The sequence below is a fragment of the Melopsittacus undulatus genome, chromosome 4 (genome assembly GCF_012275295.1).
Source record: "Melopsittacus undulatus isolate bMelUnd1 chromosome 4, bMelUnd1.mat.Z, whole genome shotgun sequence".
NCBI classification, from domain to species: Eukaryota; Metazoa; Chordata; class Aves; order Psittaciformes; family Psittaculidae; genus Melopsittacus; species Melopsittacus undulatus.
In genome coordinates this window covers 75,804,866-75,821,855 of record NC_047530.1, presented here as the reverse complement: position 1 = coordinate 75,821,855, position 16,990 = coordinate 75,804,866, and the positions used below count along the sequence as shown (strand labels likewise).

Genomic DNA, 16,990 nt, shown 5'->3' with positions numbered 1-16,990 from the left:
GATCCCGGCCACGATGCTCGCCACACCGGCTCCCGACAGACCCTGGGAAATTTGTCAACAATTCTCAGCCACGCTGGTAATTGCATTCCGGGAATCCGCAGCGATAGATGTAAAGATAGGGAACTGCCTCGGCTTCTCCTTAGAATAATCATTCCTGTTCACAGCCATCCATCCCTCTTTCCAGCCTTTCCCAACCCCATTCCCAGTTCCGCCTCCCACACTGGGCTCTCCAAAAACACACGGGACGAGCCGCTCTGCCTTACTCCTCTCAGAAGGGGCAACAACTCCCTCCTCGCCTTTGTGTGCCCATCCATCCAACCCAACTTTCCCTGCAAAAGACCCGAAAAATATGCAAGGCTCGCACTGCCGCTGAGAAGCAGGACAAAGTTTAACTTCTCTGTTGGCAGCTGGAGAATAACTCCCAGGCAGGATTCGAGCAAAAGATCTGATTTGCTGAATTCTGCTCTTTGATTTGTATTTGTATGTTATTGCTACTGCTAAGGTTGTTGCCAACCTCAATTAGATCACAAATGAGATCAGTTGAATTCAGCTCCCAAACTGTGACCTGACCATGGTCTGAAAGTATTCAAAAACGCATTTTGAGCCTTCTTTTGATTTCAAAAGAAATACTGCATGCTTGGTCATTCATACAAATAACATAAAAAGTAATTATGGGATGATGGGAGGACACTCCTGCCAAACGATGCTACATGCCAGCCATAGCACTGTAATGCTATGGCTGCTGTCCTGGTGCTCCAGCACACAGCACCCTTGTGTAAGGGGGGACTAGCAGGCTGTGCACAATGTTGAGGTGTTTAAATGTATCTGGGGAGGCCAATGCAACAGCAACGAATGCACCACATTAAAACCCCCAGTCAGAAACTGCTGTATCACATGGAGGGGAAGTGGATCCGCACTATCAAATCTCCAGGAGGCAGGAGGCTGCGACAAAGGGAGCTTGCAGCTTGACACACGGGTAACAACATAGCAAACACCTTTAATTCTGTCATGTCTCATACCCTTTGCTTTCTCACACATTTGTGGCTGCTCTAACATTGACACCTACACTTAAAAAAAAAAAAGAAAAAGAAAAAAGAGTCCTCGACAACAAAAATCCCCAAATGTAGCAGTCTTATTCAAGCTCAGAAAAGAAACACCTGTAAAGTTCTTATGCCCAGCAAAAATAACTAACTTATTAGCTCCTTCTTATAACGGCTCAGAAAAAAGCAGGAAGCAGGTTTCTGGCCAAAAAAAAACCCACCAAAAAAAACCCGAACCAACAAAAAAAACCCAAAACAACCTAAACAAACAAACAAAAAACCCAAACCAAAAGCAAAAAAAAAAAAAAAAAAAAAAAGAAGTTCACTTTTGGGAATGTGAAGCCCCCAGGAAGCTGATGGCTTTCCTTCAAACTGCAGGAGTTAATGGGAAGCGACTCATACAGGTTTGCCGGTGTAACTTCACAGCTATTCTGCTGCTTGAGTACGAATCTTAAACTGACCTTTCTCTCTTAGCAATGCATGCAAGTTTTCCTAGAGAGGTTTGGGGATATGGTATGTACGTGTGGGGTAGATACAGAGTGTGAGTGTGAGCGTGCACATAGATGACCCCAAACTGACAGAGGAGGCTATTGTGGCTCTGCCTCATGGCTTTCCCCAGACCTGTATCTGATGGATTGACCCCAAAAGATTCAGCTGACACCAGGCAGAAGAAGTGTCAGGTTGGATGGGTGCCATGGCTTTAGCAGTGGCACCTCCTGGACTGACCTGTACTAAAACTCCCCTTAGGCCCAGTACCTGCTAGGCCGGGCAGGGCCCCTGAGTGCACAAGGAGTTAATGCTCTTTCCAGCATTACTGGGTAGGTTAATATCACAGCTGCTTGGTAAAGCATTATCCAGCACCTCACTTAACAAAAGCCTGCTTTTGCAAACAGCCTCCTACTTTTCCCCAAGTGTCCAAAGGTGTTTATTGAAGTAATCTGCCTAAATCCTCAGTTGCTTGGGTCATGGGGGTGGTGAGGAGGGTGGAAGGTGTAGAGATAATCTCTTTTTGTAAATTCTGCAAATCTTCTGGGGAAAAAATCAGGAATCTGTGTCACATGCTTCTGTTCAACTGGTAACATCTCGGTTAGTGTGCTCCTTATGAGTGAAATCTGCCATAGCAGCTACAGGGAAATAAGACATCCCTCCTGCTCCTCATTGTTCAAACTGTTCTTCCCTCTCGAAGTTGCTTTAGCACGTTTAATTTATTTGCTGATGGGAAGAAAAAAAAAAAAAAAAAGAACCAAACCAAAACCTGTTAGGAGCTTAAAAGTGGTTTCTGGAGAAAAAAAAAAAATAAAAAAAAATGACAGTTTGGTCGGCAGGAGATAGTGTAGTTGAAAACTTGTCACTTGAGATTTCTGCACTACCCCGGTTATTCCAACACCAGCAACTGCATATTACTTTTTACATGTTGCAAATAGAGGCAAACAACACAGGAAATTTTGACAGCTCTGCCTGAAAGGGCTTAAATACTTCTCAGTAAGCAGGATTCAGTTATAAATAAACCTTGTCTTGGTGAGAAAAAAGTGACTACGACCAAAGACCTCACCATTTTTAAAAAGAAAACCTGATTAAAAGCACAGAAGGGCTTCTGAAGAATAAACAAACAGGCAAATCTGGCGGGGGGGGACACAGCCGGGAAATGGATATGAACTGGACTATGAAACCCAGGGAGCCCAGCTATAGAAACTTCCACAAATCTCGCCTTACTCCTCCTCCGTGCTAATTTTCTGGTGCCGCTGAGGATTCACTGAGTTGCTGCTTTTCCCCGGTAGGCCAGGGCAGGCCGGGCCGGTCGCCAGCCCGGGGACAGCTCTGCCACTGCCACCGGCCTTGCCACCGGCACCGCGGCCCCGCCGCAGCCCCCGCTCCGCCAGGCGCATAAGCACCCAGCCCGACCCTTCCAGATCATGTAAAAATATCACAAAAGATATCTTTCCATGGGGGAAAGGGCGTTTTTTCCCCGGTAATCCTCCCGCCGGTGGCGGGCAAGGCTGTCTCACCCCCAGCCAGCCCCGTTCCCCAAGGTCACGGTGAGTAAACAATAATAGTAATTAAAACAAAATAATAGGCAGCAGTCAAGAGCTGAGAGTACACACACCTGACCCTAACTATAACAGACTTCTCAGAGTAGAATTTGATCCCTCCCTGACACTTTCTACCTCAAGTGTTAGAGCGAGTGGCCATGAATAGTACAGGCATGCCATCTTGTAACACTATCTGCCTGTCAGAAGAGCCAAGGCTGGGTAGAGCAGGATCTATATAAGGCTTGTAACTAGGGGAAGCCCAACAAACAGCTACAAACACCTAAGTTATTTTACTCAGCCTCCACCCTTCTGCTTTTTCCCCCCTTCTTCTCACTCTCTCTCTCTTTTTTTTTTTTCCTTTTCATCTTGGCTTTCTGTTGCAGAATGCAAATGTAGCCTGCCGGCGGTGAATGGGCTGAATTGTGATTAAGAAGAAGAAGAGCTCCTTTCTTTGTTCTCCCCTCAGGGGATGTTTACTGGGAGAGACACAGCGGATCAGATATGAAAGGCATTCAGGTCAGCATTGATGTGAGCGAAAGTGAAATCATACCTAAGGCATTCAAAAGACCGCCGTGTCAGGGGTTCAGCTAACGGTGCATCTACTGTGTCTTCCCTGTTAGGCACAGGAAAAAAAAATCTCCACAAACAGGCATTTTAAAAAATTATAAGAAAAATTATATAGAGGAAAAAAAGTTTTCCCTCGCTTTACCTCCCGAGCAGAAGCTGCAGGACTTGGTGCTTTTCTCCCTTATGATCATGGATGGAACAGGTCAACTTGTATTAATTGTAGTTGTTTGGATCAGCATCCTTTTTAAGGAGAAATAATCTAGCCTGAATTGTGAACCGTTGTTTTCAGGCGCACCTATACCTACCCTATCTGTGCACACACGATACATGCACGCCTAAGTGTATATGCATGTATACATCTCTCTCTCGCTAAGTTTCAAGAAGCTGCGTAGCTTATTTATTCAATACAAAACACAAGCAGTCGCTTCTTGCCTCCCTCAGAAGCAACTTCAATGATAAAGGACAGTGTGGCATATCAAAACAGCACAGTAAACCTTAGAAAGTAATCTTGTATGAACTTGGAAACTCCTAGAAACACTTTGCTGCAAGCTCACAGCGCATGAGGACAGCAACCACAGGAGTGAGAAGCTGGTGCACAGCTATTTAAGTTAAACTGCTTCAAGAAACAGTCTAGGCATTGTCGTTTTTCTCATTAAAAATGCTTGATGGAGAAATATTTGGATCTGTTTCTTTCCTTTTTTTTTCTTTTTAAGTTTGTACTTCTCACAGCCCAGATATTCTCTCAATAGACTTTCCAAGTGGTTAGCTGATGCTGTTGGCATAAACAGAGATATGTAAATATATAGGGGGGAAAATCACAAATTACAGTTAAGCATACAAAGACTTAGGAGGTGGCTGCGTTTACAGGAGCTGAAATGATAATGAAAAAGACAAATCATATTTAAAAAACCTAAAAAAATAAGGGACGAGACTGGATGTCGTGTGCAGTAATCATCCCCACATTCTGAATTTGTTTACACCTTCAGAGCCTTAGTTAAAATACACTGTTTGTGTAACGCTCACATCTGCTTTAACGGTGACGTTTAATTCTGAAATATTTTCAACTAGTGTTTCTGCATCACAAATTTATCTCCTTTTTTCTCTGTACCCTAAGAAGACAACTAAAGAGCAATCAAAAAGGTGTCTGACTTGGCCATTCAGACAATTGCACCCTTGTGGGAATGCTGGAATGAATGGTACAGTGGACACCCCAGCACTATTGACGTTATAAACATGTAAATGAAACACATTAGGGCAGACAATCAATTGTCTGTGAGCATTGCAAACCTGCACTCCCTCTCTATGTGACAGGCACAAAATAGTGTCTACCTTGGGAAGCCATAGTCTTGGGGGAAAAAAAGGACAAAGAGTTCTCTTTCACAGAGGAGAAAATGCACCTTAAAAGCGCTGGGATAATGCAGACGCCAAAAACTGTTGTGAAGCGAAGAATTTCCTATTTCTTGGAATGAATGTGAGGCTGCTGTAAAAGAATCAACACCCTTCTTTCCACTCTGAAGGAAGACACACATTTTCTCTTGGAGAATATTACCAGCCTGTCCTGAGAGCTTGCATCTCAACCTTCCATCTATTTTCCCTACCTTGGGCAGTTGGCTATGTATAATTATCGATAATTAACTTGTAATGGTTTCCTTATTTTTTTCTTCCCTTTCCGAATACGTCTTTTCCAGTCATCAAGTCCATTTTCTTACAGCAATTAGAAATTCACCCAAAAGTTTCCTTGCGAAGCATGTGTGATAAGCAAAAGCCAATAAGTACCGAATGGTCACGCCAGTGAATCAGGCATATATCTCCAAATTCACTGGATTTCTCGAAACTCGGAATAAAATAAATAGATCAGTCTTGACAGAGAAAACAAGCTTCTCTGCACTGTGTCACAGCTCAGTCTGGACCTGAAGCTGAACCGTAGAAATCTGGCCAGATAATCATTACGCCCTGGTCAGTCGCGTTTAGTGCATTAATTTTTAATGCCTATCTCCAGGTGCTTTTCTGGAGGGAGTACATTTGTTGTGAGCAACTCTCAGAGTAATCTCCTCGCAACGGATTCCCAGCCCTGAGGAGGTTCCCGGGAAAGGGAGAGCTCCCAGGTGCTTGCTCTGCCTCCCGCCACCTGAACTGCCCCAAAAGCATCTTCTCACTCACCCCCACCTTCAGCCTGGCCATCCCCAAACTTCCCCAGGCAAGGAGGACGAGCCTGCCTTCCCACTCACTGAAGGCACCAGGCAGTTTGGGATTTATTTTTGTTTCCCCCCTCGTTTTTCAAGTGAAAGAGGTTTCCCCCCTTCCCCAGCATCCCCGAGAGGAGGGCGGGGGAGGTAGAGTGGATATCTTTTGGGGGGAAAGGCTCTGAGAGTGTAGAACCGTGTCTGCTTGTTTGGTCTGTGTTCTCCCTATGATCAGACGCACTGAAAGCATTGAACTTTCTGCCTTTTCTTTGCAACTGGAAGCGAGATGGCAAAGAGATGGAAGAGCGTTGTTTACTGAAACTTTGGGGTAAATTACAGCCAACTTTTCCCCTTCCCCTCCATCCTGGGGATTTTAAATTTATTTTTTATTTTTGAGGGCAGGGATAGGAAAGGAAGGGGAAAAACAGTCCACCCAACAAGCGCCTGAGTACAACAACAGGGAGGGGGACAGCCCATCTGCTGAGGCACGACAGGGCAGGGCTCCGCACAGCCCCGCACCGGCTCTGCGGCCGCTGGCGCAGCCCTCGCCTCCGCGGGGCGCCCGTGCGGAAAGAGGGCTCTCTGGCCTCTCCTCCTTCTCCTCTTCCTCCTCCTTCTCCTGTGCCGCTACTTCTCTCCCGAGTGAAAGTGCCGCGAAGTGAGTCAGGCGCTGGGAATCATCTGACCGAACTTCCCGGAGCTCCGTCGCTCCGTCGCATTCCTGGGCGGTCCCCCTCCTCACCCCCCCGCCCCGCTTTCAGGGTCCTCTCCTGCCCATCCTCCCTCCTGGTCCCCCCTCCGGGGGTCACCCCTCATTCATTTCCACATCCCGCACTTCAGCCCCCCACCCCGCCCCCCCGCACACCTCTTCTTCACTCCAGCAGCTCGGATCAACTCCGTTAGCTTGGAAAATCCCCAGCTTTTTTTCCCTTCTACTCTATTTAGCTCCGCCGTAATTTTATACGGTACCTAATCCCCAGCCTTGCCCATCCTCGCACACGAACACGCAGGGACACGCACACAGGCGTGGAGCCCACCAAGACATCAGTTGTATTATTCTGGTTTGTCCCTGTCTGTAATGTGTATGTGGTTGCCCTCACACATCCTCCGCTTCCCACCTCCCCACCCCCCGCCCCAGCTTCCTTGATGACCGTCTATTTTTTTTTTCTGGTGGCTCTTTAATATTATTTTGGTTCTGCTGTGTTTCTAAGGAATTTCTGTCTGATTTTGATAAGCATCACGGTTTCTGGTCTTATCAGCAAAGACACAAGCTCAGAAGTAACATATTTTCCACGAATCCAGGAAAGAAGAAAAATCCACTCAGTTCAGATAAATCCTGGGCAATTCCCAACGGGAAAGGCACTGGATACGTGCTTGTCGAGAGAGAGAGAATGGAAAAAAAACCCTTAACCAAGCCTACCCTGTCCTGTCTACCTGCTTCTCAGAACCAGGACATTTCTTACAAATGAAAGAAAGAAACAAATTAGGGAGCACAAAGAGAAAAGAGTGGACGGACAGAAAGTCAAATTATATCCTCCCCCTCCGTGCTCTTGGCCAGAGCAAGGCACTGGAGCAGAAGTTAGACCTCCGCCTAATCAGCGCACACTTTGAATGAAGTTTGCAGGATCTTTAAACTGTTACCTTAAAATGACAATTAAACTTTTCGACTCCCAAGCGTGGGGTTTTCCCAAGTTAGTGCAGCTCCGTGGAAACACACTTCTGCATGGGAGCAACGAGAATCTGTGCCACCTTGGGTCCATACGCGTTCTCAGAGTCTTGGCTGGGATAACAGGGCGGGCAAGCTATGTTCGGGTGTCCTGGGCAAGCAGAGGCACCCAGCTCTTCAATTATAATTTTTTCTTTTTTTTTTTTTTTTTGGGGGGGGGAGGTTAAGACTCCAATTGTATTTAGAAAATGAGAAACACGTAGACGCATCCCTCATCAGAGAGCTTGTAGTGTGTTTAAACACGCTAAACTAATAATCTTGCATGAAAAGCAAAGAGCCTGAAGAAGAAGAACCCCCCCTCAAACACTCAGAATATTCTTTACTGCAAAAGAGCACTTCTGGATGCATTGCTTTAAATCTCGTTCTCTTTTTCTCTCAAAAATGACTGTTTAACATAAGAAAAAAGGCTACTTGACACAAAGCTTTTGTTATCCAGTTGATCAGCAACGTGCTTTAGATACTTGCAAGGGGAAAAAAGCCCCACAACAGACATTGATTTTAGAAAATCAATAACCAACATTTAATAAAAAGAACAGAGGAAACACAAGAGAGGAGAGGGAAACATTACGTGTAATTTTAATGTCTACTAAATTACCCAGAGATGAGGGGAAGGGGAGGTCTCCTCTGTGAGGACCACCTTAAATAATGACAGACACAAGAGTAAAGGGTGGTGGTGGAGGGGGAGAGACTTTTAAAAAAGATAACAGGGGACTGATCCTTGGGAAGAGGCTCGGAATATATTATTTTAGTTTAGATTGTTTGTTTTGGTTCTTTTTTTTTGGGGGGGGTTGGTGTTTTGGTGTGCTTTTTTTTTTGTAATACTAAGCCAAGCAAATAGATCAAAGACAACACAAAGGGAAAAGCCAGTGTAACATAACGAACAGTTTCTGACTAAAATTCCTCTATCACTCCCCCATATGGCTCGACGCCTCCACCACAACAAGAAAAAGACACACACACGCACACACACACACACTCACAACCTGGGGGGGGGGGTTAGGATCATTTGCTTCTGATCAACATTCTCTAGCCTTTGTGTTTTTTATTGTTGGCGCTGTTGGTGTTGGTCCCCGTCCCCCCCCATCCCGTCCCGTCCCCCCCCATCTCTCCACTTAAATGAAGTAGCTGACCTAGCAGCGCACGGGTCCAGGTTTACAGAAATATCTTCCTTCCTCTAGCTAGCTCCTCGAGAGTAAAGTTGGGGAAAGTGGGGCCGGGGTGGCCAGGCGAATGGCTGCGGGTGAGGAGAAGGGGAGAAACTACTGGAGGGACGGGGAGGGACGGGTAGAGACGGGGACAGGGCACCCTCACCGGTGCGAGCTGCCAAACGTGAGATCAGCGCAGAACACCGCGTCCCGCTGAGCCCCAGCCCTCCGCGGCCGGAGGGACCGGGAGCGGGGGGGGGCGGCAGCTGCGGACAACCGGGCACCGGGCTTGTTAGTGTTATTAATTATTAGGGAGGAGGAAGTTTCATTTTCGAGTCCCTAACGACAAAAAAAGAGAGTCACTAACTCACTGCCAGCCCGCCTCGGGATTCTCACGCCGCCGGGTTTTTTTCCCAGGGCCTGTAGCGGGCCGGCTGCCCTCCGCGCCGCTCCGCGCCTCCCACCGCCCCACTCCTCGCCTCTCTTCTCCCTGGCCGTGACAGCGCCGGAGCGACCCGGGAAGCGGTGGGAGAACCGGAAAGCAGTGACGGAACCGGGCCGCCTCCCCCCCGCCGCGGGGCAAGAGGCCCGACCGCTCCGCGCCCGCGCAACAAACTTCGGGGATCAGCGGCGGCGGCACGCTGATACCCCCTCCTACACCCCACCTCCTTACACACACACACAGAGCTCCGTACACATACACATACACCCGCACACACACCCAGCTCCGCCGGCGCCCCGCGGCCGCGCAGCCCCCGCGGGACGGCCCCGGAGCCGCGCAGGGGAAGCGGAGAGCGGCGAGACCCGTGCGGCCGCCGGCTCCGTCCCCCCCTTCCCGTCCCGCCGCAGCTTTCCCCCCCCCCCCCCCCCCGGCCGCAGTGGAAAGGGCCGGAAAAGTTTTCTTGGGGGGTGGGCTTACCGTTTTTCCTCCGAGGGTTGGCTTGTTTTCGCCTCTTACACCTGGGGCCATCCGCCATGATCTGCTGCTTCATTGATAAGAGTGGATCAGATGGCAGTTCGCATGGGCTCGGCTCCCCGGTTCAGCAGCACGCAGGCTCTATGTAACGACCAAACACAGCGACACGGTGGGCATCGGGGATGGCCCATTTAAACGCAGGGCGCCAACCGGGACCCCAATTTCCACCCGAGAAAGAACCCATCCACGCTCACGGCAAGGTTTGCCGTGCCGGGGGGGGGGTGGGGTGGGACGCAGACGGAGCGGGCTCCCCCTCTCTCCCCAGCCGGGCAGATTTCGCCTTTATTTATTTATTTTTATTTATTTATTTATTTATTTATTTATGGTCTCTCTGTGTGTGTCTGCGTGAGCGTGTGTTTCCCTCTCTGTGTGTGCATGTGCGTGCGTGTGTGTGTGTGTGTATTGCACCAGTAAAGCAGATCAGAGAGGGAGAGAGAGAGAGACAGACAAGAATTACATCTCAAATGAGTCATAACTCATGACCGTATGAGGGAATGCACAGCTTTTACAGTAGGCTGTTTGACTCAATGCTAGGCGGACCATTTCCTCCTAAAAGTACTTTAATTTGACATTAGAACTTTCTTTCACATGAAATCCTAGCCTTCTCTCCTGCTTTTATATATATGTTTTCCTCCCCCAAACTGCACTCCAGCCAAGTGATAAGAGGAGAGGGAAACATGGCTCTCTCCTCTCCTTTTGGGGTAAAGCACAGCACGGAGCCCTCTCCTCCCCATAACAACTAGGAGTGTAATTATAAACCTCTGTCACCTTTTTAGTCAGTTTGACAATATTCAGGGTTTCCCCTACCCCTTAGTTAAACAAAGCTTCAGAGTGTTTTTTACTTTTTTTCTTCACAGGAGAGAAACAGAAATCAAAACTACCGCTGTCAAGAGTTTTCAGGTTTTCAGCTGGGTTTTCTTTTTTGTTGGTTTGTTGGAAGATTTTGTTTGGCTTGGGGTTTTTTTATAACTTATAAACTTTTGGACCTGCTGTGTGCGCCCGGGCGGTGCAGGAGCTCTGTCTGTCAAAGGGAGAGGGCAGGAGCGTTAGCTTTGCTTGCAAGAACGCTCCTGAAACTCAGTCCATCTCGAAGAAGATGCTGTAGCTTTAAAGATGCTTTGACTAGAGGATTAGTTTAAACAGGGGGCTATAAAAGATGTAACAGATGCAAACTGTAAAACAAGGGCAATTAACCCTTGCTCTCCTGAGCAGGATCCCCCCTCGGCTTCTCATCTATTGTCTTCTCCTACACTAGGAGTTTTGCACAAAACCTAAAAAATCAACAGTTTCTACTTTTCTTTTTCTTTTTCAGCAAAGTGGGGTTTAAAGGTTATTATTATTTCTGTTTTCTTTCCCCTCCCCTTTGTGTCTTTTTACTTTGCTGGAGCTTCACACCAGGACTGAGCAGTGAAGTGTGTTACTGCTATGTCTTTTTATTCCGCCTAGACTGTGTTCTCAGACGTTTGCGGTTATAAAACCTGCTTGGCTGAAGTAAAATAAAATAAAAAATACATCTCTGAGCAGGTAAGAGGATGGGAATATTGAGAGAGTGTGTGCGGGGTCAGCCTGTTTGCTCTCACTCTGCTGCTTGGGATTCCGCCTGGACAGAGGGAATTGGAGGCTCTGTGGATGTATGTGGCTGAGGAAGGCAGAGGCTAAGCAATGTGAGAAACTTTAGTATTTCCCAGTTATTCCTGATCCTAGAGTGGGCAACGGTGGCATCCCCGCGGAGGACCGACCAGGAGATGCAGAGGGAAGGGGAGGACAGACACCGAGACAAGCGCGGACCCTCAGCCCGCCTCGGCAACTGGAGTTTTAATGCAAAACCACCAATGGTGAATTGTTTGAAATGTGTTTCACCACCTTCCCTGAGCTCAGCCCCCCGCAAAAAGTTGTCAATGATTTAAAACCTGCAGATCTCGAGAGCACCTTTCTTCCCAGAGGACTGGCTAGCTTTTGAATATATATATATATACACATATACATATACATATATATATATATACATACACATATATATTGCTTTTTGGTAAACGACTTTTAAGTTCCAGACAGTACTTTCATTTCTTGCTTTAGAATCCCAGAAGCTAAGGTATTACTTCACCCAGCTTCACGAAATAAAATAAAGAAATGAAACTACCTAAGCAGACAAAACATCAAACTTTCTGTTTGGGGAAGCACATACTTTGCCGGGGAGCCCTGCCCGGGGCTGGGCTCCAGCGGTGCCCGGCCGGGCTGGCTCTGCAGGCTCAGGGCGTGCAAGGCATTAACAGGTACCTGCAAACTTTCAGAGCTAAGATGTGAATCCTGAAATAAAAAGAGCAGGAGGTGGGTGGGGGAATGTTGGGGTTTTGGGGTGTATTTCTTTTTTTCTTTCTTTTTTTTTTTTTTTCCCTGCAGTGGGACTAAGTCCTTTCCTAGCACTAAAAGTTTTTTTGCTGCCTTGTAAAAGGCACCTCCCGTACCTGGATGACAGGTAAGGGGAGCAGAGCTGGTGGTGGCACAGCCCACAGCACCCAGAAACTGCTCACCCATTCCCGGAGCGGTATCGAAGCGACTTCAGGTTTCGGTTTGAAAAGAAAAAAAAAAAAAAGAAAAGAGGCTTCTCGCCTCAACTATAAACAAGCAGAAAGAAAGCATCACGCTTAAAATAATTAAAATATTCCCGGAATTAAATAAGTCCGCGAGTGCGTGAGAAAAAAAAAAGAGGGGAAAAGAAAAAAAAGAGGGGGGGGGGAGAAAATGGAATTAAATTCCGAACCTACCTGCGAAGTCTTGTCTGTAGTTTTGGCCAGAAATGGTGAGAAGAAAAAAGCATGAAGAAGCCTCGAAGTGGAGGAGAAAAGGTGAAGGGAGATGCAGCTCCTGGAGAAATTGTAAAAAGCCTTGCAAAGAGTTGTCGGAAGGACCGTTATTCCTGCTGGGCAGGTTAGGACTGATCTCTTTCTGCCACTCCAGGAAACACAAACCTGGGGACGGACTGACGTGTTACGCCTCTTCTAATGACATTTTTTTCTTTTTCTTTTCTGTAGGAGCGAGAGGAGAGACCCTGAAACACACGCCACCTATCTTTGTGGGGAGGGATAATTGAAGAGCACCAAACGTGAGCATCATGTGGAAACGTGATCGCCAAGTTTCTCTCTGGGAAAGGATCTGGGATAGATTATACCTTGAAGTCTCCGCGAAAGCTTTAGCGGCAGAAATGCAATTCCACCTCCTCCCGCCCGCCCCCCGCCCCGCGCCCGCCCCCCGCCCCGCCGCTCCGCTCCTCTCCGCGCCTCTCCGCGCCCCACCGCCTTCACCCCACCGCGGCGCCCCGCGGAAACTCACTGAGCCCAGAAGCAGCGCCCCCCCCTCCCCCGGGGGGGCTGCGCCCCCGGCCCGCTGCTGCAACCCTGCCAACTCTCCCGTCCCCGGCTGCATCCTCTGCCCCCCCCGCGGGCTCATCCCCGCTCTCCCCGAGGCGCATCCCTGCCCCGCTCCCCCCTCTCCCGGGGTATGTGTCTGTCCCCCCCACCAGCTGCATCCCCTTCCCTTCTCACGGCGGAATCCCCCCGCCCCCCAGCAGGATCCCTGTCGGATACCCGCTTCTCCCCCCCCCCCCCGGCTGGATCCCAGCCGGATCCCCTGCCCCCAGGCTGGATCCCTGCCGTTTCCCACCCCCATTCCCGGCGGGATCCCTGTCGTTTCCACCCCCCCCCTTCCCCCGCGCGGGATGCCCCCCCCCCCCCCCCGCCCGCCCGCCGAGCCGGCTGGGGCCGCATCCTGCGCCCTGCACCGTCCCGGTTCCCAGCCTTTCTCGGAGCTCTTGGCTCATGCGGAAGGGAAAACTTACCCTAACATAATGCCTAGAAACTAAACTCTGTTAGGGCACTGCAAATAAGCTCCTGGCTGAGTCCTGCTCGTTTTGGTGCTGTTTTATTTTTATCTTAACACGTTTCTTTTGGGGCGGGTGTGTTGTTTTGTTGGTTTTGGGTTTTTTCCCCTTTCATTTCAGCACTCATCCAGGTTATTTGAACAGTCAGCTAAATCTGATGAAAAAAATAAAAAATATAAAAAAAGCCCAATACCAAAACCCCGAACCTCTAACCCGTGCTGAGATCTTACAGCCTATCTGTTTTGTTCCCAGATAGGGATCAGGGGTGAGATGGGCTCTTTTCCTGGCTCTGTTCTCCCTGGGAAGTGGCTGGATAGGCAGAAACAGTGCGGACGAGTAAGGCGTGGGACTGAACTTCAGGGAGGTTACAAGTTTTTCACCTTTTTCAAGTATTAAAATTAAAATAAAATTACATATAGAAAAAAAAAAAAGAAAAAAAAAAAAGAGGACCAGACTCCACCTTTGCACTGAAGGGATTGGTTATGCAAATATGGAGGGGGTTTCCTGGCAAATACAGCTTTCTACTGTATGGTTAATTAAATCATCACTCAAATGCCTTCCAATGTGACGCTTCTGTCGTAATCCAATCAGGTTACGTAGGTCCTAAACAAGAAAGATATTTTCCACATCTGGAAGTCAGCAATTTAGCAAGTACTGCACATTATTAACCAATTCAGAGCCCACTTCCCAGGGGGATTTTTTTTAATTTTTTTTTTTTTTAAAGTTTAAGTGTTGTTAACCAGTGCTCTGCTGTTTTCTTCATCAAAAAGCCGCTTTATCCCAGACGTATTTAAGAACTACTATCGGAGTAGGTGAAGACAGCCCGGGCTGGGGATGCTGTTTACCCGCACAGGGACACGGCTGAGCCTCGACCCGCTCATGCCCAGCTCCCGGCCCAGCCCACAGCCGTTTCTTCCCCTAAAAAGAGCTCGAAACAGTCTCAGTGCAAAGATAAACTTCACATCTTGCCTACTGGCTCGGTCCTTGCCGAGGTAAACGTGGAGCTGTGTTGAATAGCTGCGAAACAATTTCTCTCATTTGACAAGAGTTAAATCCATTACAGAGCTTTAATTTTATTTCTTTTTCTTTTCTCCCCCTCCTGAAGAAACCCGAAACAAATGGTTCAGTGATCCGACACTACACTTTTACTTACGTTCAGCTGAGATAAACTGCTCCTGATCTGTGCGTTGACTGCGCGCCCGAAGCGAGTGCTGGGATGCAGCGGCTGGCGCTGGCCACCGCGCCCCGTGATGCGCCCGAAGACAGCACCTTTCTGGTGATCAAAGAGTGCAAGGGAAGGACGGGGACCCCTCTCGCCCTAACCCAGTGTGTCCTTGCAGCCACCCAGATTTGGTCGGGATTGGGTTTCTTGGGGGGCATCTCTGAGTTAGACGGGAGTAGGTGACCCTGCGTGGTGCGTGATACCCCAAAGCCCCCCGCCTTGAAGTGGGGAAGAAATAGCCACCAAGTCCCCCCGATCCTCCTCCGTGTGTCCCCTTCGGCAACCCCGAGCTGCGGCAGGAGTGGGGGGGAGGCTGCCTGCCCCCTGACTGCGCGGGGCTGCCAGCCACGGAGCAGCTTAAAGCAAATCTGCCTGCAGACCCGGCGGTCTGCTGCCGCTGAAATCCCTAATTATGCAAAGGTGAGAACAAGGTTCTCCAATTTTTTATTATTATAATAATTATTTTAATTTATATGTATATTTTTCCTCAGTATGAGTTAGGTTGGCTTTGCTAAAAGTTTTGTTACCACTATTTGCTAAACACCAACATGATTTTCTTGCAGGATGTGTGGCTTGTCCTTGCCTAAATATACCTGCATATACAGAGGCATATCACACACACACATACGAAGTGATGATATCTTAATGAAATATATAGGACAGTGCACATAATAACCTGAAATCAGATTCGAGTATTATTAATTCGAATTAGATCCACTCAGATCCCGAAGACACTGCCTATAAATCAAGGGCATTCTGTCAGTTCCTTAAAGAGCTAAAATGAATTTAGATGCATAAGATAAAAAAGAAAGAAAAAGAAAAATGTGAATGCTAATTTCTGACTCTCTTGATTTCCAGTCACCCATGTTTTATAGGATTAAAAGGTAACAGCAAAAACAAACCAACAAGTACTCAAAATAAATTAATCCCATTACCAATTCCTTACATATTGTTCATGTATTTCCAGATTATAAAATGAGAGGATGAACCAGAGATTAAGAGAAGCTACAGCCAAACCTGAAGTAGACAGGAGTGTCATCGATGTTATATCATTAAAATATATATCTGCAGCTACACTAAAAAAACAAACCCTCAGATCGTGTGATGATGCTCAAGGGCCGTAAGGAACATGTTGGTATTGTCAGATAATCCCTATACATAATTTTGCAGGCTGTTCTTCCAGCCCTCAATCTCACAGTTTCTCCAGCTCTGAACTGCCTCAGCAGGGCTTGCATCGGAGCAATAAACTGCTCTGATCTTTGCAGGGGTGACATGACACCCAACCTTATTAGATGTTATTTTAATGTGGTATGTGAGGCTGTGGGGTTTAGTCTTTTTTTTTTTTCTTTTTTTTTTCAATTTTTGGACACTGGACATAAACACTTAGCAATCAGCTAAGCTCTTCTAAGATGGAATTTAACCTTAATCCAGGCGATGATTTCCTGCCCAGCTCTGAACTAATAACGAGCGTGCAGCTTCTTTAGGAGATGGAAATAATGACAGCTTATGGATCCTGCCTTTACTGGGGTGGTGCTGGCAGCCAGGCTCCCAAGCCCTTCATGGTCAGCATCCCCAACATAGCCTACACCTCTCTGCATGTTAAACTTTTGTGAATACAATTCTCCTCCTTCCCTCATCAGTTAAAACCAAACAGACCCAAAATCTCCTCAAACCCAGCTCTCCCTTGCAGAAGACAGCCACTGCTGTGGCCTGGAGATGGTTTTAAGGACAGGTCTCTGGGTGCAGGTTTTCCCTCTTTTCCTCAGGTTTTCTTATGTGGAAAGGCAGAGGTGAGAAGGGGGAAGCTGGGTATTCCTAACACAAACCTGCCTGAGCAATGCCATGGGTGATACCAGCTTGCTTCCTCTTCTTCAGGGGGTTTTCCTTTGTCCACCAAATCCTATAGTGGTGGAATAAGGTCCCTGGAGATAGCCCTGTGTCCCTCCCATCTCTGTGCAGAGCTGCAGAGCTAGCAAGGAGCAAACACTGCTGACAGGAGTTGGTTGCCATGAGAAAGGGGCTGTACAGGAGAGACCCCCAGGGCCCCTAGGTGTGATGGGCAGGGGGGATCAGTCACCAAGGCAGGCTACAGGGCATAGGCCCAGGAGGAACTCAGCCTTCTGCTGAGACCTTCTGCAATCATGGCATTGTAGGGACCTAGTGTCATAGGATGGTGGGGTGATTCATGGCCTTATTTATTTTGGTGTGTTTATTTTTTCCCTGG

The 16,990-nt window shown here is 47.9% G+C and overlaps 1 protein-coding gene across 3 annotated transcripts in view; it reads right to left on the bottom strand.

The window, feature by feature from the left end:
- Window positions 1-12,943, bottom strand: part of ZEB2 (zinc finger E-box binding homeobox 2) — a 116,185-nt gene extending 103,242 nt beyond the window's left edge. For 2 of the 3 annotated variants that reach the window (XM_034061419.1, XM_034061421.1), the window contains exons 1-2: window positions 12,433-12,943; window positions 9,611-9,748 (exon numbers count right to left, since the gene is read on the bottom strand). In XM_034061419.1, the coding sequence (XP_033917310.1) occupies window positions 9,611-9,683 (73 nt within the window). In that variant the 5' untranslated portion in view covers window positions 9,684-9,748; window positions 12,433-12,943. The remainder of the gene's footprint in view (window positions 1-9,610; window positions 9,749-12,432) is intronic. The other variant, XM_034061420.1, reaches the window with a different exon arrangement.
- Window positions 12,944-16,990: the final 4,047 nt, after the last annotated feature.